Source organism: Calypte anna, chromosome 1, assembly GCF_003957555.1.
Source record: "Calypte anna isolate BGI_N300 chromosome 1, bCalAnn1_v1.p, whole genome shotgun sequence".
Classification (NCBI taxonomy): domain Eukaryota; kingdom Metazoa; phylum Chordata; class Aves; order Apodiformes; family Trochilidae; genus Calypte; species Calypte anna.
The window spans coordinates 132062939-132086996 of record NC_044244.1 but is presented as its reverse complement, the minus strand read 5'-3'; the positions used below and the strand labels follow the sequence as shown (position 1 = coordinate 132086996).

The window sequence follows — 24058 nt, the reverse complement described above, 5'->3', positions numbered from 1 at the left end:
TCCCTCCCTGCAGCCATAAAAGAAATGGCCATGGCCAAGACACAGCTCCTGCACCTGGCAGGAGAGCAGCTTTTTGACTGGTGTTTCCAGTCTCAGGGGGCTGCTAAAGAGGAATAAAGAAGGACTCAGGGGCAGGTCTAGCTTAGTGGTGCTTAGTCTCCCATACCCACCTTACTGGGCCAGTAAGTGGCTGTGGAGCCATGTAACAAACCAGAGAAAAGAAAAAATCCCACTGAAAAACAACCACACACAGCTTTCAGGCAGGGGGTGAGGCAGAAAAAAACCCAAACCTAAAACTCCAAAAACACTGAAAACCAAAAACACTGCTGTGCTGGGTTGCTGAGAGAGCCAGGCTCACCCTGGGCAGAGGAGACCACTCATGCCATCAGCCCAGGCTCAGCAAGAGCAGTGGCATTCCCTCCCAGCAGACGTGCAGCTTTGCTGGAGCTGCAGGAAGGCAGAGGAGGGCTCTTGCAGCTCAGAACAAGACCCTGTCTCTATCCTAAATGATCAGCAAGCCCTGATGGGGCCAGGGAGGGCTGGACATGCAGAGGAGTTGCCATTTGGTAAGGAAGCTCTTACTGAAAAAGGGAGGATCCTGTCAAAGCAGAGCAGGTCTGCACTGGAAAAAAAGCAGGCAGCTGAAAAGCTTCACTCTCCTCACTCGTAGCAATTGAATTAAGATTCCAAGGGTCTTGTCTGCAGTAAGTTTGGATGCCTCAAGGCACCTTGGTTAGAACATTCTGGACAGGGAACCATTGCCAAGTCTGTTCTATTTGATAGAAACTAATTTTTAGAGAAGCTAATGCTGAATAGACATTGCAAGAATAACAACTGAGGATTCAAGATACGGATTTGGGCGCTGCATGGCTGTGGGCAGACCAAATAGTGTCAGATCATCACCAAGAGAAGTCTAATAAGGTTTTAAAATGTCTTACTGATCAAAATTCATTCCACACCTAGACTGGGCATTCTGGTGCTTAAACATCTCCTGAAGTGAGAAAGTATTAGGGGTGTCAAGCATCTCTGCTGTAAGGAAGCTATTTCTTCTCATCCTGCTTTAGAAAACTGCAGACAACTGGTAATTTTCTTTTTTCTCCCCAATGTTTTAGGTATTGAAATATTTACCACAGAGGTTTTATCCAGCTTTTCTGCACCAGACATTCCCACTCTTTTTGACCTCTCCATCTCTGTTTTCTAACACTGCCAGAGATTTGCTGCCCTTTCTACTTTCTCCAGGGATCATGCTTGTGTCTGAGGTAATACCCAGGAGTGGAGCTAATGGAGTCAATGGTTGGATTCGATGATTTTAAAGGTCTTTTCCAACCAAAACAATTCTGTGATTATCAAGCCAAAATGGACTTCCTGCCTCTGAATCCCAATGGAACTGTCCTGTATGGACACTTGCTCCTTTTGTGGCTGCTTGTCATTGCTGAATTGTTTGGACTGTCACAGTGCTTTTGTCCACTAACATTGCCTCATCATAAAATTCTTACAATGTTGTTTGGCCCTGACTGTAAATAAAAGAATTAGACACAGTCTTGACTCCTTCCTGAAGCCATAGGCCACACTTTCATTTACATACATCACATATCTAGAAAAGCCTGTATCCAGTATCCATCTGCGAATTGCCAGTATAAACCCCTCCCAGTGCAGAAAATCTGGACCACTGCATCTCCAGATGGCAACCTTTAGAACAAGCTCAGAGTCTGTCAGATCTCACACAAACCCTGCCAGTGGGGGTTTGCTGCCCTTGTCTATGGCTGGAGGTCCTGCAGCCCATCCTCAGAACTTCCCTTTCTGCAGGAAAGAGCTTGGATTTATTGTGTGGAACAAGCTTATCACTCATTAGCCTACGCCCCACAAACCACATCCAGTCTACTGACCACCTCCGTGCCTCTCTGTGGTTGAGCTTTCTGCCCAGCCCTTGTCAGGCAAACACCAACCCTGTGAAACTGCTGATGAAGGAAGGGCACGGGGGGTGTGCATCAGAGACCCTGTCAGCATCTCCTGTCTCCATCTGTGGGATGTGTGCCCCTGGGGGGATGTGTACCGGGAAGGGAAAGCAGCAGCCAGGGGGCCCAGCCTGGGCAGAGACCCCCAGCAGCTGGGCAGGAGGGGCTCCGGGACAGAGACTGATGACTAAACGTGATTTCTAGGAAGTAATATCACTCCTATAAAAGTAACATGGCACATGTCCCTGAGCTCAATCATTTTCTCTCCGTTTTCACAGGTTGTTTAACAGCAATCAGACGGTTTTAGAGGTACTAGGAATTTATCCAGGCAACAAAGTAATTTTGAACGTGGGAAGCAATTTTTCTCTCAGTCTTCTCCGGTTTCATAATGGTAAAGCTTTAATAATAAATCAAACCAGAATTGGTTTTTAGAGGGAAGGAGCATATGAAGAAGGCAAAGGAGCACTAGCAAACCATTCCTCATTTGCAAGGTTGAATCCTTATCCTTCTCAGACTAGGAATCTGCATAAAAAAGCCAATTAAGAGCAAATTCCATTTTTTGGTCACTTTAAACAATGGTTCAAGAAGGAGGACTGGCTACTCAGCAATACCGTAAGTCAGGACACAGGTGACAAGCATTTCACACTGTAAAGCTGCACCTGAGACTCTCCTGTTTGGATAAGAAAGCAAAGAAGGAGGCTTGAAAAACTTTCATTTAGGTAGATTCACTTAATAACCAAAACTGCTGCCTTTCCAAAAATGTATTTCATTTTTGCTTTTTTTGGAAGACAAGCGTTGATCTTAATTTTTAATTATCATTATTTTTTCCCTAAGTGAATGAGAAAACTTCTCCACATTGTAACAGTCCATATGCTCCTAAAATAGGGTTTGTAATTCCAGAATGGGAGCTGAATTGGGGCTCAGTCCTTGGGCTCATGGCATTTGGGTATGATTCATCCATCACCTCCTGGAATCTCTTTGATGAGGCTGGATGCCTACAGGGTTCCAGTCTTATCATGGCATCAGGACAGCAGACGACCACATGAGAAGTTCTGTACTAGATTCTCCACTCTTTATCTCAGGATAAATTCAATTCAGCAGCAAAGATAAAAGAGGTTGCTTAATGCTTTGGGGCTCTGCAACATTTTATAAGACTCAAAAAGGACTCTCATCAGCAGGCAGACCAAACCAGGACAGGGCACAGGCCTGACTTCTGGAATCTCCAACGAGACAGAGTATCAGGACAGGAGTATTTATCACGAGAGACCTTCAGCATGAAACAGGCACCTGAACCTCAAATATCTGTAGTAGTTTCACCACTATTTTGAAATACCAAGTATGTCTTAGGAAAACTGATTTCACTAACACAGTTAATATTTAAAATTCACAGAAATTGCAACAGAACTCAAATGCACAGATTAAAAAAAAAAAAAAAAGCCCAAAACAATCAACTGAATTGTAAAATGTTAAGTATTTTACATATACCTATTGTAATAATTAGTGAAGAAATGCTATTACACCACCTTCTACTGGATTCTTAAAATAATATCAATGCTCTGGCACTACTAAACCTTATTTTCCTACTTGACTGCTACTTGATTTCAATGAGTTACTCAAATGGGCCACTCTAGATGTACCAAGCCTTTTAAAATGATCTCATTTTCTCAGAGCTCAGTGTTGCCATGCTCTTCTACTCCCATTCAAGTACTTGAAGAAACTCACCCCTTACACTTCCTCAAACCCAACTTTTTTCCCAGGTGTCCAAGAACAAATTCACCATTACTGGCAATAGTATCATTAAGAACAACTGCATAAACAAAGTGTACCTAATTGCTACCATTAGCCTGCTGTGTAGGCTTGCTCTGAGTTTACTACAGCTTGTGTTCTGTTCTGCCTACAGTAATCTACCCACTATAGCTACATATTGCTGGAGCAGCACCATCAGTGTTTGGTCAACAGATGTAAATGGCAGAAACGTTACTAAGTAGAGCCATAGATCCCACGTGAAAGCTGCATTACCATTAAAAACACCTACAATTTCTTTCTGTGGCAGAACTTTTATTTGGAGGGAAATTATAACTTCTGCATTTACATGGCACAAATTATATACAGTACACTTTCCATGATAAGAATTATGGTGCTGTTCACAGAAAGGTATCAAATTTGAGATAAATAATGCATAAGCTAAAATATACAAACCAGGGGTGGAGGTGAAACTATTAGCCATTTTTATTATCTATAGAAGAATTTCAAGGAATAATGTTAATTCAATGTTCAAAAATTTTTAACAAACTTCTAGTAAAGTTAATTGAAATATTTATAATACTATTCAGTTGTTGCACAGTATTTCCAATATACAATCAAGAAGATGCACAGAACACAACACTTAATATGAAAAAAAAACCTATTGCACCCACAATTTCAAGGTTTCATTGCCTTTTTGGATGCTGCACTACCATATTTATATGAACATTTACAACACTTCAGTAAACACAAAGTTTCTAAATGTAGTGCAGCATTATGGGAGGCCACTTTCAGCTCTTAAAATAAATGTTAAATGCCCATAAACTGTGCCATTTATTCTAAGCTGATGGTTTAAGCTGTAACCCTTAATTCCTACTGAGAGTAGCAAACACACTTTCCCCACGTTCAGAACATTACCATTCCTCTGACTATACACTCTATAATCTCAGACCTAAGCTGTCCTTGGCTTTATTGTCGTTTTGGCGTTTTGCCTCAGTGCTTCTGACAACTATCACTTCTATTATTTTTTAATGTCCTGTTAAGTAGTCCTGTGTAGAATCTGAAGCAAAGGAATCTGCATCTTCATTATCAGAATCATCACTGCTGTCATCAGCCGCCGGCTCTCCTGTCAGCGCTATCCGGGCATAATCATCAGTGTCTATGGACTTGCAGAAGTGAATGGCATATTTCAGTTTTTCCTCTAGTACTTGCTTACAGGAATACCTGGGCAGCTTCAGGAGAAAGAAGCAAGTGTACGACTCGGGAAGGAAGTGGTCTGGGGGATTGTATTTATCCAATACCTAGTGAAAACAAAAAGCGTCGTATCTTTTACTCGCTATCCGAAGCACAATTAATATCAGAATAATACTTGAGGATTTTTTTACTGGTGTGTTAAGACCTGTGATTCTGAAAAGACCAGACCCATTTTCCACACACTAAGTAAATAAATAAAACCGTATACAAGCGTCTTTGATTATGATTATGTGGTTGGGAACAATATAAAGAAGATTGCATCCCTTTAGCAAATACCAAAATATGATTTGAAGATTGTGGGTTTTTTAATTTAGCTGAAATGAATACTGAGCTGCAGTAAATGCTCAATAAATGCCAAGAAAAGCAGCTGATGACTGACAGTGGAAAACTATCAAATTCCAGAGACACAAATGGCTGGGAAATGAAACAAATATCCACTTGCTCAAGTCAAGAGAGAAAAATATTTATGAACATTACAGGTCTCTGTTGCACTGTCAAATCTCAAATGCAGTGTTACATGAACAGTCTAATACAATCAGCCTTTTTTTTTTTTTTTTTAAATAAAAACCCAATGCCTCATGTCATACACCTTACCTGAATAACAAAGTCTCTCCCTCTAAAGTCTGCAATAGTCCTGGGCAGCCGTGTTCTGCCCCACACGAAACGCAGGAAGAGAGAGCGCTCTGTATTGGAGAAGGACTCCATCACTTCCCAGAACCACTGTATCAAAGGAGCAGTGGGCTCAATGCCTTTGTAAGTTGCTACAGATTTCAGAAGGTGAAGTGGAATATCTGGGCTTCCACACACCTGAAAAATAAAGTAGAGTGGTAAGCAAACAAAAGTCTAATCAAAGAAATTACAGGTTATTTGTTCCTTTCATTCTCTTAAAATATTTCATCAACTTTTACACTGACAAAATGAACATTCAATGCATATTGAAGTGCTATGTGAAGTTTCTTAATACAATGATACTAAATGTACATCTTCCCAATTATTGGACACTAATGAGCCTTTCCCTTAAAATACTTCATCAACTTTTATATTGACAAAATGAGCATTCAAATACTTAAAGCACTGTGCATAGTTTCCTAATCAGAGGACAGTAGCAAACCTTCTTTCCCACTCCTGTATCATGTAAAGAATTTAACATTTTGCCTGGGACTAATATCTCCAATTCATCTCCTAGGTCCTTGCTTTGTGGGTATACTTAGGGTTTTTTTGTTTGTTTGTTTCCTCCGGAAATAATTAATTACATCACTGCTCAACTACACCAAAATAACCTTATTAACACCAAAAGGGCAATTAAACATTTTCTAGTCTTTCCTTCGACAAAGTGTTTGCAAACACAGAGCAAGCATTGCAAAGAGTATCAAAGGTGAGTTTTGGATTAATAAGTAAATGAAGAAGGTCACACTAAGTTAGTCTGACACAGGTAGCAAAAAGGAAATATATACCATAGTTTCCAGTTCATATCCTGTAAACAGTGAAAGTAGAGGAACTGGGACAACCCGGGCCATCCCCTCACGAACTGCTGCAACTTGTTCGTCAAATTCGTGAAGTCTGCAGGGACACATTTCCAGAGTTTCTGTGAATGTCATTTCTAGCCATTATTTCCAGCAAATACTGTAATACCCAGGAAAACTTTAAGCATTCCCCTCACATCTCCAGCTATGTGGCAAGGAACATTAATAAATACTCGACAGACAAAATACCTGACTTACAGCTGCTTCTACACCAATCCATGTTGCACAGCAAGCTCAGGATGGAGAAATACCTCTCAGTGTTTAGGATATTTTATTTCCAGTATTATTCATGTGCTGTGCCTGGCAAGAATAAACCATTTCCTCTTTGGAAACAACATGCTCTTGGCAAAAGAATGGCTGTGCTTTGAAACTCTGCCCTCAAACATTCCCAGACATTATGGTAGAAGAAAAATGGGTCTGAACTGAAATGTGATGTCTGAGGACAGGAGCTGTTTCATTTCAAGGCAGACACAGATAAGTCTAAGACTTATTATTATTATAACACTTACATTATTATTGCCACTTCTGCTGCCATCAATGATTTGTGTTTTGTGCTTTTTTTTTTCCCTGTCAAATAATTTCTGAGATGACTTACAGAGCTCTTCAGAGCAGAGATTCACATCACTGACAAGTCCTCCCCTCAGGCTTGTCATTACCAAAAGAAACAAAGATGTCAGGAGAAACTTATCTTAATGCATCCACTTTTTTTCTCATAGATTTTACTCGGGTTCTAGTTTTTATCTCAAGGGCTTCATATGATTAAAAAACTTGATACTTAACCCAAACATTTAAATATTTCACCCACAGGGCTTTTAACTGTAAAATGCTTTACAACTGCTTGTGTCCTTTGAGAATAGCCAGAATTGACAGGAGAGCAAAACCATTTCTTCAAAGGAATGTAACACTTTTATGTATATAGATCATTTACCCATTCCAAATGAAACCCCTTTCTGCTGTCAAAAATGGGTTTGAGTATTGTTTCATAACCATTTATAGAAAAGCAAAATAAAACCCAAAGAACTGTAAGCAAGCAGTTGTTGGCAGACATTATAACTACAAACTAAAAAGCAAATATATAGCAATGACACAGTCCTACTCAAGCACCCTCTAAGGAGTTAACTATGGAAGAAGGAATAAAACAACTATGAACCTGCTTCTTGTCCAAATTATCTAAACTTCCATAGTACAACAGGCACTAGGGCCCCTGTTTCACATAACAAGATGCCTGTGGTTGCTTTGTAGATGTACTTATCTGGATTAGCTACATAGGCATTTAATAACCACAGGCCTGTCTTCCCTAATACTAAATAACTATTTCCCACTAATTTCAGTGCAATGTTCAGCTTTTGGCACCCATGGGTCAATTTATTAGGGTCAATTGTCTAGGTGTCAGACTTACGTTATGCTGTTTGGGGAATGAACAGATTGGTTTGTGCATTCCAACATGGATAAGAATATAGGAGGAATTCAGCTGGTACTGCTCCTGACTGCAATTGATGATTTGAAAAGTGTGAGAGCAGTAGTACTAAATCTAAGCTCTTTTCATAAAAAGCTTAATGATCGAGCCCAATACATTATATCACATAGAAAGAACTAGATGGATGGGGCATTTCTCCACCTGTAAAAGTGTCTGCCAAAACTGCTCTGTCAGGACAGCTATTAAAATCTACAGATAGACCTGCTAGTATATTTTGTTTCCTAAAATTTGTTTCATCTTCTCTCCTTGGACAGACCAAAGAAATCAGAAAATTAATATTAAAATCACATGGAAATATTAAAATACTTGTACATAAGAGGTAAAGTAGTATATTGTTTAAAAGCTTTTATATATTTTTAAAAGAAAATGGTTATTCATGTCAATAATTTGAAGGACTTATTCAACAAACCTGTAGTTTATTGCCAGCCTCACATACTCAGCTCTATTATCCAAGGTAATATGGGTATACTTGGAACTCAGCTGAATATCTTGACCACTTGCATTAGGCACAGTGAATGGGAGGCTCATAGCTTCAAACTCTTCTGAAGTAGCTTCATTGTCTCGAATGTACATGAGCCCAGGAATAAAATCTTTATCAACCTTTTGAAAATAACAAACCCAAATTAAAGTTGGTTTACTGAAGTATACAACAGCATCTCTTGCATATCAAAAGCAGTGTGTCACGTGTCAACTACCAAAAAGCATTGTGAAATGTCTGGCCATAACCCATCTAACTGAATTTCAAAGCCATTAAATGCCTCAGTATTTTACAGAAAATCTCATCATGTAGGGATGTGGGGGGTGCATGTGTTCTAGATTTCAGTCCTCTTGGGGAGCAATTTTCAACAACCTGCACTACATAGGAAAATTGATTTAAGGCTTAAAAACGTAATCAAGTCTATGAAGTCCAATGTTGATTTTGGTACAAAAGGAATCCCCTTACTCTCAGGTAAATGTCTCCATGCTTTTACAATAAGTTCATTTCTATTTCTACATGACACTATTTGAGACAAAACTCTTCTTTGTAGCAGTGGCCACCCTCTAACTACACATTTACTGAGCTCAGTGAACAAAAAGTTTGTGATGTTCAGTGTGTCAGAACAAACCATTTCAAGTAGTACTTTGAATAAAGTCTCCTACTCCAGCACAGTGCAACCAACCAGTTCCTGTATCCTGGCACAACAGATAGAAACAATGACAGAAATGTCTTCTGAAAAGTAGGAGCTTGACCATAAGCATTTATTTAGTCTAATTCATAAGAATATCTGAGAATGCCCTAGAATTCAAATAGCTTATTTAACTACTTGTAAGCAATTTGTAAATTTACAGTCTTACAGTGAATACAAGTCATCCTTGCATACCATCTCAAAATGTAAAAGGACAGTCAAAATACACATATGTAGAAACCAGGGCAGCAAATCACTGGAGAAAAATTTACACTAGAAGCTGCTTGTCTTTAAGTTATATCCTACTCAGAAACTTCCTACTTACCTCACTGAGATCAGCAATTGTTAGGTTCATTCCTGCAAGCTGTTTCCACACTGGCTCGGCCAGGTTGAGGCTCAGAGGGCTGCCAGTCCGGATAGCAATGCCCAAAAGTACACCTGTAAGTTCCAACAAAACATTTTTAGATTGTGGGGGTTTTTCTTAGATTCCCAACATTCTGATCATGCAATGCAAGCAGAATATCAGTGTTGCTAATTACCAAGAAAGCGAAACATGTTCATATGCAAGAGTGACTTGGCAGCAGGATTTAATAGGAAACAATCTCTGTTTGCTCCAGATTCATCTCTTCCATTTGGTGTCACAATTAACAGAGGCGTCAGCCCATTCTGAAGCTCCTCACACATTTCTGCTATGGATTCACTATAACCTCCTCCACAATCATCCACAGATTCACCTTGGGGAAGGAAGAAGGCTCACAATTAAATGTTCTTTCAAAAATAAATGAAGTATTGAAATAAACTATTTCTTCCATCGGGATGAATCAGTAAGCAAAAGATTAATGAAAGCTATGCTGTCATATCTGTTCATATGAAAACCCTTTATGTTTTGCCTTATATTTGGATATTTCCATTTTATTGTAAATCATACAACATATGCCAGTGTCAAAAAATACTATTTTGCCCGAGCATAACTAACATTTTTGTGTTGTACACAAACTAAAATAAAACAGAACACAAGTAGAACAAGAAAGTCAAAGCAATGCAATTCCTAAATGACGTTTTAAGGTAAATATATTTTATATAAATTACATAAAGTAGATTGAATGGCTCTTCAATCTAAAATACTCTTCCTCGAAAAAAGCTAAAAGTGATATGTGAATTGTAAAACTGGCCAGGATTATTTATCAGTTCAGACAGCTGAAATACAGGGTTAGCTTTTGCAGAACGTTTGCTGTAAGCAAAAGAGTTGCCTCTGGAATTTGAGGACAATACAGAGACACTCTCACTTATCTCAAGGCTCTTTATAAAATCACTTAAAAAGGCTTTTTTTGCTTCTTAACATTTTAAGTACCTTCCTCTGCCTACATAACATACATTGTTTTCCTATGTGTCTTTTTTCCTTCATGTCCTCAAAAAAAAAAAAAAAAAAAAAAAAAAAGTAAATCTGAAGAAAACTCAAGTTAAGGAGACTCCTCTTACCAACAAACTTGACTTTCCAAACTCGATGAGGAAGTAGAAGGCTATCTGGGCTAAAGGAACTCATTTTAGCACACATCTGTCCAAAAACTGACTTTGTACCATCAGGTCCAGCCAGTCCTCCTTTACTTCTAGAACGTTTCACCTGTTGAGCAAGCACATTATACAAAGGACATATTTTAGCTGGCACCACTCAACAGGACCAGACCATAAGGTTTTATAAAAACCTAATTTGTTCAGTGAAACACTTGCAGAGGTCCACAATTTACCTTGTATAAATATATACAGCAGAAGAATCAAATTCAAAACCAGAGTTCTACAATATTTTTCAGTACTTTCTAGTATCCATCCTTAGACACAGGTATCACAGACTGCTGTTATATATTGTTACTCTTCAGGTAATGATTCTTACCACTTGAGTTGACAACCCTGTGGGCTTTCTTCCCTAGATAAGGAATTCTATGTTCCCCCAACCACCAATACCAATACCTTACTTAGCTTTAATTTCAGACACTTTATAGTTCATCTGTCTCTATTCAGCATATATCTGTTCATCTTTAAAGGAAAATGGAAAGACAAAGGAGTATCAATGAAAAAAATTGTTGTGGTATTTCTGAAAAAACAGGTAATGCCTAGGTAAATTCAGGTTTTTCTGGACCACAAATTCACTGAGGTAATGCATCCTATCTCTACTCATACATTTAGCTGTCAAATCTGTGTAAGTTTTTCATACATAAGGCAGGTCAGACGCTGTTACTGTTGGCCAAAAAGCTTAATATATGTTCTTTGTATAATCATTAATGTTAATATTGACATATGCATGTATGCTACTTATTAGAAGACTCTAAAAATTAGTGCTATGAAAATGTGTATACACACACAGAGCAATGTGTTTCCTAGGCATGTACAGAAAAAGTATATTTTAATATTCGGTTAAGATCTGCAAGAAATGGCATGCAAAGAAAACTTCAAGAGAAGCACACAAGAGAAGCACACAAAGTGGATAAGAATACAAAAAGCATTTCAACAGTATGAAGATGAAAGAAATGGAAATTAAGCAGAAGGCTGGAGAAACGCAGTATTTAGTTCTGCAATTTATATTCTCAACCTGCTCTGACTGCAAAGAGAATTCTACAGTGCATGGTGCTCACCAGTACCCCTGAAACTGCTCAGAAATAACCCAGACTCATCCCAATAACCTGTACTTGGTCCCACTCCACGGTACAGTACAACTCAAAATCAGGTGTTCTGATGTTCCATTCTTTTTAATGCTTTGGAACAATCATCCAGCAGACTTACTTCAGGCTGACGCATTCAAGTCTTCCTCATGTATAAGATGTTCTGTATCAATACAAGCTGCTTTTAATTCAGTGGATTTCTAAAAAAATGGAATGCCTAATGTGGGGGGCCACCTTGACAATTTGAGAGACCTGGGAGCTAGCAAAAGGCAAGGTCCCACCCTGCAAAGCAAGGCTCACCCAAGATAGCAGTGAGGCAAGGCTTGCTGCCAGGAAAATAAAGAGCAAGGCTCATCACCAGAAAAGACAGTAAGGAATTTGGAGGACACCTTCCCTGAATAAAGGAATTATGTATTCCTCTAACTTTTGGCCTTAACCAGGATGTTTCATTGTGGGAGAATGCTGTATCTTGTAAGCAATGTCTGCAGTCATCAAAACCATGATCTTTGTTTATTGTGTTTTGCTTTTAAAACAACCCACCTTATCATGGTGTCACCTTTTCTCTGCACTATAAAAAAGCACTGCTGATGGATAAAATCAAACATTATACCACCAAGTATATGTCTTGCCTGGCCTCAAATGTTTTTCTCTTCTCTAATTTTTGTCTCACTGCATTCACAAGAACCTGAGAAGTTTAAAGTTGAGAAATCACTGGGCCTTCTCTTAAAAAAGGCCTGAGAAAGCAGTAGTTAATTCACTGTTCTTTCAAACCTCAGACCTAAAAACCAAATTGATGAAGTGACAATAGAAAAGCAAGCAATCCTGCCTAAACTGAATAGGCTGGCATGCACATTTGCTAATATAGATTTGATTTAGTATTTATTTACTAGCAGCACAGCATTTTCATTTCATCTGATCATTTAGATGCAGGAATGGTTACAATTTGACTTTTTAAAAAGCAATGTAGGAATTCCATGAAGGATTATGGCCATTTCTGCCAGCATCTTAATATAGTATTTGCTGACAAAGACAGATGCCCATATTAAAATTTATTACACTATTACCAAAAGTAAAACACTTTGCTGAAAAATGGCAACAATTCATACAAATATGTTAAGGCCACAATCCACCACAAGTGTTTTAACTTTTTATTGTAGAGGTCTAGAGCACAGCATGTTGCTCACGCTTCCAAATCCATTTAGACACAATATAGGTGTCCTGTGAAATCCATTCTATTGAATAGGCTGAACAGGGTCAGACATAACCCTCATCAATACACACTAGATTTTGCAGCATCTCAAGTTTCTAAAATACAGTTCCAGACTTCTTGCTGATAACTTTTTAGCATAAAACAAGTTAATAAATTGATTAGAGCCCAAGAAGGTTTTTCATAAAACAGTCTATCATCAGAACATACCAGCTTGTGGAAAACCAACTTGGACCAGAGAGAAATGCAGAAGTTCAAAAGCAGCAAACAGCAATGAAGTGTGGAAGAATCAAGTTAAAGAATTTGCCTGAGCAAACAATCATTTATTGAGAGCAGAACCATTGCAACAGAGCTGGGGGGAAGGGGAGCAGTCACGTCAATCTGTAATCTGGTTAAAGCATTTTGAAGCAATGAAGACTAAAATTTAAGCTCTTTCTCTGAACCTGAAGGACAGGTATTGTATTTCTGTCAAGCAGCCCAAGAGCCAAGAGCCTGAAACACTGGTCAGCCTCTGGGACTCCCTTCAATGCACCAGAACTTTAGAGAAATACAGTATCTCCTAAATTTTGGAGATGCTATGGAATATGCAGGGAGAGCCATACACTCAAAAACTAATAAAAAAGTTTACAGAAAGATGACAGCTTACTAGTTGGAATCAGCTAAGAATGAGAAACACATAGAAGGTAGATCTATGAAGAAAACAAACACAATTTAAGGATATGTCCTGAAATCAATATCCTGAAGAGGTAGAGTAGTATCAGTGTAATAATTGCAAGAGCACACACATGGTCTCACTTGTACCTTGAGGTTTAGCCGTGCTCAAACCAAAATTGTTAAAAAAAAAAAAAAAAAAAGGCAGCATAAAAAGAGGAGTAGAGAAAGGCTATGCTATGCAAGCTTAGCTCAATCAGTTCAGGTAAAAGAAATGGAAGCTGTCATGAAATGAAATGAGCACATTTAATAATAGAGAAGACAATAACCAGGAAGGAAGTTATTTAAACTGAAGGGTAGAACTCACAAAAGAACAAATAATTCATTCATTGATATACTGTGGCTACTTTAAGATCAGATTTATTTTTAATGATCATGCCAGTGAAATTTCTGTAACTCACACTTAATAAGGAGCTCTCATAAGAACAAAATTATCCTGATATTAAACTTCACATATCCATGTAAGTGTGACATTCCTCCCATGACACTAGAGAAGCTTTGCAGATTTACAGTCCTGAAAGTACATAATCTTTTCAGCAACTGAAATTTGTGTTTCCCTTTTAAATCAAGGAAATTCCTTTTAACAACTGTGATAGTATCTTTTGTCCAAAGGTAACATGTGATTTGACATCATTGTGAATGGTCTGCCTACAGGTCATAACACACTATCCATTTAACAGCACACAAGCTACATGGGTACTGTAATACCATGTAAATCTCATCTACTAGTAAAGAGGGCCAGTAAGTGAAGGTGAGCACTGGAGCCCTGCCCAGACATGTAACTAACTGCTGGTTCATTTTCTGGCTCAGCCTTCAACTTGGTTAAATTTAGGACAGACTTGTGTTACAGCAATATTTTGTTTTCCCTGGAATCTATGAAGAAGGGATGCCCTGTAGCTACCAGTTCTTCCCTAGATTTCAAGACAGATTCAAGTAACAAACTGGAATACAAGAGAAAGCCTATCTTGATTAATTAACTGTAGAAGGAGGACACTAGGAAATGAGCCCAAAACCTACTCAGATGTTTCTTGCTTGAAGTTAAATATTTAGTACTGCTTTAATCAGACTTTCTGAATTGACACACACAAAAAAACCCCAAAACCAAACAAAAAACCTAACAAGAAAACCTCTAGCACTCCCTTCGGCCTCAACTTCCCAAATAATAACCTAAACAAAAACGTTTTAATCACACAACAGTATCACACGAAATTTAAATGTCCATAGAAAATGGCAAAGAACCAGAAATATTGCTTCTGTTCATTAAGAAAAAACTAGTAAGTTAAAATTCACAATTTCTCAATCCTAACTTTACAAAGAGGAAGTTTTCTTACTTCAAACAATACCAAAAAAATGAAAACCACTATTAGAGGACAAAAACTGCATGAGGACTCTATAAAACCAGGCTTCAGTCTATTTAAAAACAATGTTTTACTGTTCTACATTACAGAAATATCTATGGAAGAAATATCTGGCCTAAGGCACAACAGTGTATTTTCTAATGTCAATGATAAGGAAAAAAGCTCTTTTGTATCAAATGGCTCTGCAATCAATATGACCACATGTGATGACCAGCAAAGGACAAGAGTTTGGCAGCCTGATATTTAATTATATTCAAGGGCTTTTTATTTCCTCCCTCCCCCCCCTTTTTTTTTCCTTCATGTTCTCTGTTATGAAAGCAACAGCTGAATAATTCATGTGACCATTTGGAAAAGTAACACAGGCAACAGAATCACCACTGTCTTAAATTACCTAATGTAGTGAGTTTTAAAAAAGCAGTCCTTTGTCAAGCAGGACATACTTTACTCATTAGAGTCTAAATCACTCAATATTTTAACAAGTGTCCCCTCTCTCCCCTCAAAAAACTACTGTGTGGATTAAAATGCACTGCAAATAAAACTAGCAGCCTTTGCTCCATTCACTTCTTCATTGTTCAGCTCTGTGATAAAAATCCATCTCATGGCTGAAACACAAAGGAACTTGACAGATGTATATAGCACTCTGGGCTAAACATACAGATACTAAAATCATAACTTCAGCTTAAGATACCTGTATTCTGTTGAGCTCTACAACTGGCCCATGCTGACGATCTCTGACCATAGTTGCTTGCACAACTTTTCTGAAAGCTGCCTCCTAATAAAAGAAGAATAAAAAAAAATCTAAATAGTGGCAAAATTCTGATCACATAAGAAAGCTGCATATATTTAAAAAATAAGTAGAACAGAGAGACTGATCCTGCGATATTCTCCTCCAACAATTTCCTCCTGAGTACATCATAGAACACGAGAAAGGGCATTACACAAGTATTTCTTTAGAATAAATGGAAACAAGCAAACTTCTAATATACTAAAAAACAAACAAAAGCAGGAGAAGATAAAGCTGTGAGATGTTAGGTAAGGGTTATGCTAAAAAGATGGAAGTATCCTGTGTCACTCAAAACTTTCATGGCTTGAAAGGTTGTACTGCACCCATATTCAGTTATTACAAAGCAATCAACATGCCACTGAGTAAAGGGAACAGTTAGCTTATAACAGAATAACGTATGTATATGGAGAATAATTAGTTTTAGAGAAAAACAGTTTAAAAAACTGAAGACAATATAAACTTGCAGTGGGAGACAATAAATAAACAACAAATGAAAAAACCAAAAAAATCTTGTCATGACAGTTCAAGTATTTGAGGTCCCCTCACTAAATACTTGAACCAAATTACTACATTGTCAGTTTCAAGCAAGCTTTAAAAAGATTTTGCAGTCTTCAGAATTTCTGAAGGTAAGCTTGTGTTAAAAGCCTGGATACAAATACAGCATTGCAACTTCTGATGTCTCTGTTGAATTAATTTAACATAAAATATTCCTGGTATCACATTTTATCTTGTATCTGAAGCCTTTCTGTAACAGTCCTGCAGACACTTTAAATAAATTATGCTAAATATGCCTTTGGTGTACTCCTTCCTATGTTTAACATCATATACTTAAAGAATGCCTATTAATAGTAGCATATAATATTAATGCTAATGCTAATAGTAGCATATAAAAGTGTCATGAACAAAATAGCTAGGGTTTCCCTTTCCTTTTTTCCAATTCAGGTTTTGATGAACAATGTGTGGCCTTCTCTTGGTCTGTGAAGCATCTATTCTGATGGATTGTGTTACTACACAATTGTACTGGAGTGTCTAGAAAGAGACCTTGAGACAATTCATGCTAAGAAGTCAAGTTACAGAACATGTGTCTTATTTAAGGGTGCAGAACAGAACTGTGGAGGGAAGTTTAGCTGCTTCTCTTTTCACTGTATCTCCCAGCAGATTCTGTCAGTTTGTGTAAGGTTATCATTTTTTGTTAGGTAAGTTACTGCGGCACTGCTCATACTGAAGGCAACTCATGTTTTTAAAGGCTTTCTGTATTAAAGTTTTGAGTAAGAGTTTCAGCCTTCAGGTATGACCATATTGTACCTATTTTCCATTTTTTCCCCACACCTATCTTCAATTTTTTTTTCCAGGATAGCATCTACTGAATACTCTAAAATAATTCAGCTATAATACAAAATTAACAGTTCCAGGGTAAAGTTAATTTTAAGATCAACATGTAACAGCAATATGAGTAACTGAGGAGCAAATAATAAAAAGAACACAGTCACGAAGAATTTTGTACAGTATGAATGCAAATATTTCATACTGTTTGTAAAACAAATTAAGAGAAAATAGTTCCATTTTCTTAAAAAACAGCTTCAGCAGTATATTTGTCACTTACAGTGATAAATCATTCCCTTAAAAACATTCTGATAAATACCTTTCCCTGGGATATCAGTATTCCTCGTAATGTGTCAAACCCAACTGAAGGTCCTTGGCCAGTTTCATCCAGTCTTCCTTCAAGATCAAACATTGGAATGCAAGGACAGAAGAGTTCAGAAATGTGATGCAACAGCAGAAGCCTGTTTCTCAATGAAATGATGGGAATTTCCTGTAGATGATTGTACTCCATAGGAACCTGTAACGAGACAATGATGTTTGAATGTAATTTAGAATTATTATATACTATACTTTATTAAACAGAAGAACAATTTCAAGATTTGCAGGTAAATTAATAATAAAAATTCAAATACCTGCTTATTTGCATTGTCAAAACTTAATACAGAGTTCAGTTGTTCATAAAAGATACTAATAGTATCCATCTAAAGTGAAACAGCTATTAGGAACATGAAAGTATATTCTTGTTATTCTGTATTTTACAATTCTCCTTATCCATAAACAGACACATTTTACACCAATATTGAAAAACAATCTTCTCAATGCAAAGCAAGCAATGAAAAACTCTGCTGGAAGGTGCAAGATTTTCATACCTGGAATACAGAATGAAAATTCCTGCCAATTTGCAAACTGAGTTACTGTTCTGCATTGGATTAGTAACTGAATGAAGCATTTCTCACCTCAGAAAACTGGAATTCTTCTCTGGAAAGATGGAAGTAAAACAAAGTAACTGGCTCAAACTCCAAGTCAAAGCATGCTGACTTATGCAGGGATTTAGAAAGGAAATGCATATACTAAAAGATCAACAATAAGCATACTATGTTTAAAATGTGAATGCAGTAAACCACAAACATTACCTGTGTAGGGAGCTTGCCAGCATTAGCAGGTTTACTGGTTGACCAAGCTAAAGTATGTGCTGAACCACATGCTACTCTGTTGATCTTTTTACCCTGAAGTGCTGCAACCAACCGTGGTCTTTGGATGGCATTGGTTGTCCCATCTCCAAGCTGCCCTTCATCATTATCTCCCCACGTATACACTTCCCCTAAACCATGAAAAAACAATTAATTGTTCTGCAGCTAAGACAGAGGCTTTTTGTCTTTCTTTGTTTGTTTGTTAATTAACATTGATAAATCATGCAACCAAACAAGGCCTTGGACTGCAATCAAGATTTCCAGTACTGATGGCCACCTTGAAATTCCGTATCTAGTGCAGATAACTCTTGAATGACAGTTAGATCCATGACTTATGTAACGCAGATACATAAGATACATAAGATACATGTATAAGATACATTTATTTCCTCATAGTCTGAACAACTTAAAAGTTCTGTTCTGGATCAGAGGGAAATGGTGGAACAGAAGAATAACAACAGATGTATCAGAAACATTGTGTATTTGACAGTTTCCCAGCAAAAAACGCTGATATTATAAAAGCTTAACATTTTGTATGAGAAGAAAAAAAAAAAATTCTTCTTTTACCAGACAGTACATTAAAATGAGTGCTTACTGCTGCAAGATAATTGGGAAATTCTTTTAAAATAGCAATCTTGTTTCTGAGCACTCATTTTCTGTAGCTATATCTTATTCCACTAACACCTATAAAACACAGTTATTGTGCAGACTTGTTAATGAAATGTGGGAGTGAGTCTGCTACAAAGAATATCCAGTATCTCAACATGTCCTATAAGAAGCAATATTGTTTGTGCAAGTGCTTCATTTAGCAGATTTAAAACATTAGCCTTAGAAGACCATGTAAACAAACAAAACAAAACAAAACAAACAAAAAACACCATTAAATCCATTAAGTCAACTACTTGGCCTATCACTAATTACTTTTAGAGCTCTATATTGACTATAAGTGTTTATGAAACAAACTCTATATTTTCTATTAACTGAGTTGGGTTTATGTGATCATTTTAGATCAATGACATGCTTGCTACTCAAGAAATATGCAAGACTGAAAGCACAAAGTATGTCCACACACACAGAGAACCAGTATTTTTAGCAAGGCTAACCTACCAACAGCTGGTTAAAAAAATATAAAGTCTAGTTTTCTACAAATTCAGTACTGAGAACCAAGTAAATAATTTGATTGTTATACCATCTTCAGTGCAGCAAACACAGTGTAAGGACCCAGTAGCAATTGCAATGACTTTCTTTCCTTGCAGCCCCTGTACTTGTCGTGGTCTTCTAACATGGTCATCAGACCCATGGCCTAACCGGTGATAATCTCCTTTGCCCCTGCAAGAAGGTGTAAAGCATTTCAAAACTAGAAAAATCATGGGAAAAAACAGAGCAACAAGCTGTGTCTGATATTTGGCTTGTAAATGTAATTACAAACAGTCCAACCCCAAAATACTCCGAATACTCAACATTAATCATTCTTAGCTCACATGACATGGATGTCATGTTGCTGATACAGTAAAAATTCTTCAACCTTCAATATACTGTTCCTACATATTCTGTGTAGGTTTTCACATGACTTTTGGTTTTTCCCTCTCAAAAGAGTCAAGTATCACAACTGTTCATCTGCAGACACAGTACACTGACTGACCTTGGAGTCTGGAACTCTGGACAGCTTAATTATATCTACTGTCATTCAAACAATGGGGCAAAGGGATGTTGGGAAGTCATCTTGTTTAATCTTTAAACAATTAAGTCTAGTACAGTAAACTACAAAATTTCAAATGAATGAAAAAAAATCAATCCTCAGACTATAGGTACCACAAGCTAGACACAGTTTTGGTGCATGTTATTTATGCCAACATCTTCTGCCTTGCATGACATTTCAGACTTCCTCTGACCTCTTTGGAACTTTGGCACCTTGCAGTGGTCAGTGCCTGGAATGACAACTCTGTGCTTAGACATCCAAGAAAAAATACTTTTCAGTCAAATAGCACTATAAAGTATTCCTGTGAGTGGCAGATGAAGTCAGTCTAACACTAACACCTGTTGCAGACAAGATTACATCTAACAGTCAGAATAAAAAATACAAAATACTTACCAGGTATACACTGCTCCAGATTTTGTAAGAGCCACAGAAAATTGTGATCCACATTCTACTTTAACCACTCCAAGGCCTGTGAGGGAATCAATCTAGGAAAACAGTATCAAATTAAACTGAAGTTAATTAAGGATGCTATAGTTTCACAGATTGAACTGTCTTAAGTAAAATACAACCGTCTCTGTAAGTATATTTGTACATTAAAATGTGTATGTAGACCATTTAGTATAATTCTACTTCTTCCATCTCTTTACCATTTAATACCTAAACATTAAAAAGAAGTTCAGATTTGGCAAGCTGTCAAAGATAATCTATACATTTTGTCACTAGTTACTCAGCAATTGCTCCTTAATAGAAAGAATATGGTTCTGTCTCCAAATACTCAGCATTCATCATCCCTAGCTCCTATGACACAGATGTCATTCTGTTGACATAGTAAAAATATTTAAATCTCCTCTATACTCTTCATAATTATTTTGTGTAGGTCCTTACACCACTTTACCAGCAATCCTGAGAGAATGACTGATTAAACACAGACAAGCTATTTTCATATTGTGTTATATCATGATAAAATCCTGTTACTTGGGACAGGCTGGCAGACTTGGTCCATTTGGAAACAAAATGGGGACACCTGTATCCAGGTAATAAAGTGTGATTCTGAAGTAAGAATCTAAAATCCACTGTGCATACGTATACATAGTGATACATTTCTCAAACACAAATATTGATCTTCATAACAAGTGCTGCAATTCAAATGAGATGGCTATACAGATTTCATTTGTAACATATGAAAAAATTCTAAGTTAACTATGCATTCACATGGAAGATTTAACACAAAATAAGATTAGTTTTTAACAAATTAATACCCCTTTCTGGAATGAAGTTATGCCTCCAGTAAACACACTGAAGTATGAAGAGTTCTTGGTAAAATCTAAAGTTTTGACAGGAACCAAAATTAAAATGAGAAATATTGCTGGAACCAGCAAAGTTCTCCAACAAAAAAAAAAATCTTCCAAGTACATTTTAAAGCTCAGCACAGAATTTAAAGACTTATCAGTGTAGCCTACAAAGGTCACTATTAACAGCTATCAGAAGAATATCAATGTCCCAGGATGGATTTAAGTTTGCATAGACTGACAAATCTGTCTTCAGTCTTCTCCATCTATCTCATGATTTCTAAAACAATGAAAAAATTACAGTCAATTACCTTCATTGGTACTTTACAGCCATCACTGCCTCCCCTCCCAAGTTTTCCATAATCTCCATCACCCCAGGACCAGACTGTATCATCATCAGTCAGGCACAATGTTTGTGCATCTCCACTGCCACAGGCTATGTCAATCACACGGTAGCCTTGGAGAGCTTCCACCTGGGAAGAAATTACCCTTTTTTATTCATAATATAAGACTCAGTCATTTAGTTTCAGAAAATATGACCAACCCAAATAGAAGTGCTTCACTGAAACTACAAGTCTGAAACACCATAGGAAGAAGCAAATAAAGGCAAGTAAAATGGCTTTGCTCTTTTCAAACCAGCAAAATGGAAATTATGTATTTCAAATACCAGATTAGTCTTTTTAATTGGCTAAGTAGCTGTGGGGTGTTTTTTTGACCTAGGGAGTCAGGGAAAATAATTCATACAAAACACAAAGTTATTAAAGACTATATTCTGTTTAAATAGTTCCACGTTCTCGGCGTACTTTATACAGTTAAATAAAATAAAATAAAATAAAGCCTTATTTTCAAATACTCTTTTACTTCTTCACAGTTATCTAGCACTTGCAGCATAACCTGAATTTAAGCAACATCTTTTGAAATGTTGCCATCTAGTGATAAATGTGAGATCTGGATTCACAAAGCAAAAGAATGGTTACCCACACGTATTGCATCCTCTCCGTTGTCACCCCTACTTAAATTAGATTATAAGTAGCATAACCCAGCAAAGCAGCCTGAAACTTTACAGATTTCAACTCATCTATGGATTACCCATCTTCATACTAATCAAGAACATAGAGAAGAGGAAGATGTATTGAGATGTGTAAGAAAGGTGAGCAGACCACTGATTTTGGGGGGCAGAGGAATGAGAACATCTGGATGCAAGTGATGAGGTCCCAAAGTGGACTAAGAATGTATGATACCTCAACCCACAAACTCAAGCACTGAAAAAGTTCATCTTTGTATAAATAAAAACATAAGCACAGAGTTATTAATAAAAAATACAAACTAACATTCTGCTTGATTCAACTAATGTAATTTTATCCTTTGCAAGAGATAAATGGGTAGCAAAATTAACTCCGCTTTCTAAGGCAGGGAAGTTTTCTTAATACCACTATTCTAACTTAAAGCTCTTACAGTCTAGTTCACAGGCATGCAACAGTTGCAAGTGAAATTTTTCAGCTATTCAGTATACTCTTTATACATTCAATACAGTCCAAGGTTTTAGATTCACCACTTAAGTAGAAACTTCTATCTTCTTCATCATAATTGTTTAAATCAAATTTCTTTAGCAAATAGTAATTAAATACCTCAGCATTAGCTAGGCTGAACTCTTCCTAACTTAGCATATATTTCAGTAACATCTCAGTATTCAATTGTGAGAATTAACAGTATCATTACTATGTGAGGTTTGCAAGTGACTAAGTGGCTGTCAGTGTAATCACTGGTACATTTTCCTCACAGTAAACAATGAGGAGACCCAGTAGGCAAGGAACTCACCTGTTACTTCCAGTGCAAACTCCTTCTGTGAAGGGGTAGAATTTACTGCATGGTGGGGTGTTTGATTTGGGTCTGTCTTCTCTAAAATAAATTCCTTACAAGCTGTTTCATGATCTCAAAGTTTTACAGCTCCACTTCCACTTTATTCTTCTAATCTACTCCAGTTTTCTAAAGCAACTGTTAATTTCTTAGAAACGCATGCCACCCTTTAGCTCTTTAATTCTTTATACACAGAAATGTAAAAAGTTACAAATCAAAAGGTCAGAACTGGACTAAGACTGTATACAAGTCCAAAAGTTTCTTACCAATTTAGGTTTCAGTTGGTCCTCACTATCTCCATGCCCAAGGCGTCCATATCTTCCCTTTCCCCACGTAAAAAGATCTCCTGCAGCTGTAATACATGCACTGTGTGCTCCCCCAGCAGCAATGTCAACCACTTCTATACCCCTCAGAGACTCAATTACACGAGGACGATCACAGGGGCTGAAATGAAAATATTTGTATTGACATAACTTTTAGAACAGACCATTCACATTCACCAATATATGAAGAGAGGTTTTTAACCTGAGTACAAGGACTGCAAAAAACCCCCGAGTATTTCCTTTTGTTCCAGTTTAATATCCTCAAGATTTATGTTTCATTAGACATTTAGAAATATTTTAGAGGCCTTTAAAAGCTATAAATATTTCACTAATACTGAAGCATTTAAGGTAAACTAAAACTACAAAGCCACTTCAATCAAAAACTAGTTAAAGCTAAGCATTCACACTGGAAAATCAGTCCACAGGTAACAACATAACCTATTCAGTGTAGGCAACAATGCCTATGGAGATCAGAAGCAGAACAGCAGTTCTGCTCCCTAAAGCACCAGAGAGATGCCAAAGGAAGGACTTCAGCACCCACAGAT

The 24058-nt window shown here is 37.2% G+C and overlaps 1 protein-coding gene across 3 annotated transcripts in view; it reads right to left on the bottom strand.

Moving 5' to 3' along the window:
• Positions 1–3992: 3992 nt before the first annotated feature.
• The window catches only part of HERC2 (HECT and RLD domain containing E3 ubiquitin protein ligase 2), a 110884-nt gene continuing 90818 nt past the window's right edge, over positions 3993–24058 (bottom strand). For 2 of the 3 annotated variants that reach the window (XM_030466670.1, XM_030466675.1), the window contains exons 80-93: positions 23457–23634; positions 21645–21806; positions 20438–20529; positions 19535–19674; positions 18289–18476; positions 17475–17672; positions 15737–15820; positions 10598–10739; positions 9658–9852; positions 9444–9556; positions 8362–8552; positions 6407–6512; positions 5547–5759; positions 4161–4999 (exon numbers count right to left, since the gene is read on the bottom strand). In XM_030466670.1, coding sequence (XP_030322530.1) covers positions 4727–4999; positions 5547–5759; positions 6407–6512; positions 8362–8552; positions 9444–9556; positions 9658–9852; positions 10598–10739; positions 15737–15820; positions 17475–17672; positions 18289–18476; positions 19535–19674; positions 20438–20529; positions 21645–21806; positions 23457–23634 — 2275 coding nt within the window. In that variant the 3' untranslated portion in view covers positions 4161–4726. Of the gene's footprint in view, positions 5000–5546; positions 5760–6406; positions 6513–8361; positions 8553–9443; positions 9557–9657; positions 9853–10597; positions 10740–15736; positions 15821–17474; positions 17673–18288; positions 18477–19534; positions 19675–20437; positions 20530–21644; positions 21807–23456; positions 23635–24058 lie in introns of all 3 variants that reach the window. The other variant, XM_030466662.1, reaches the window with a different exon arrangement.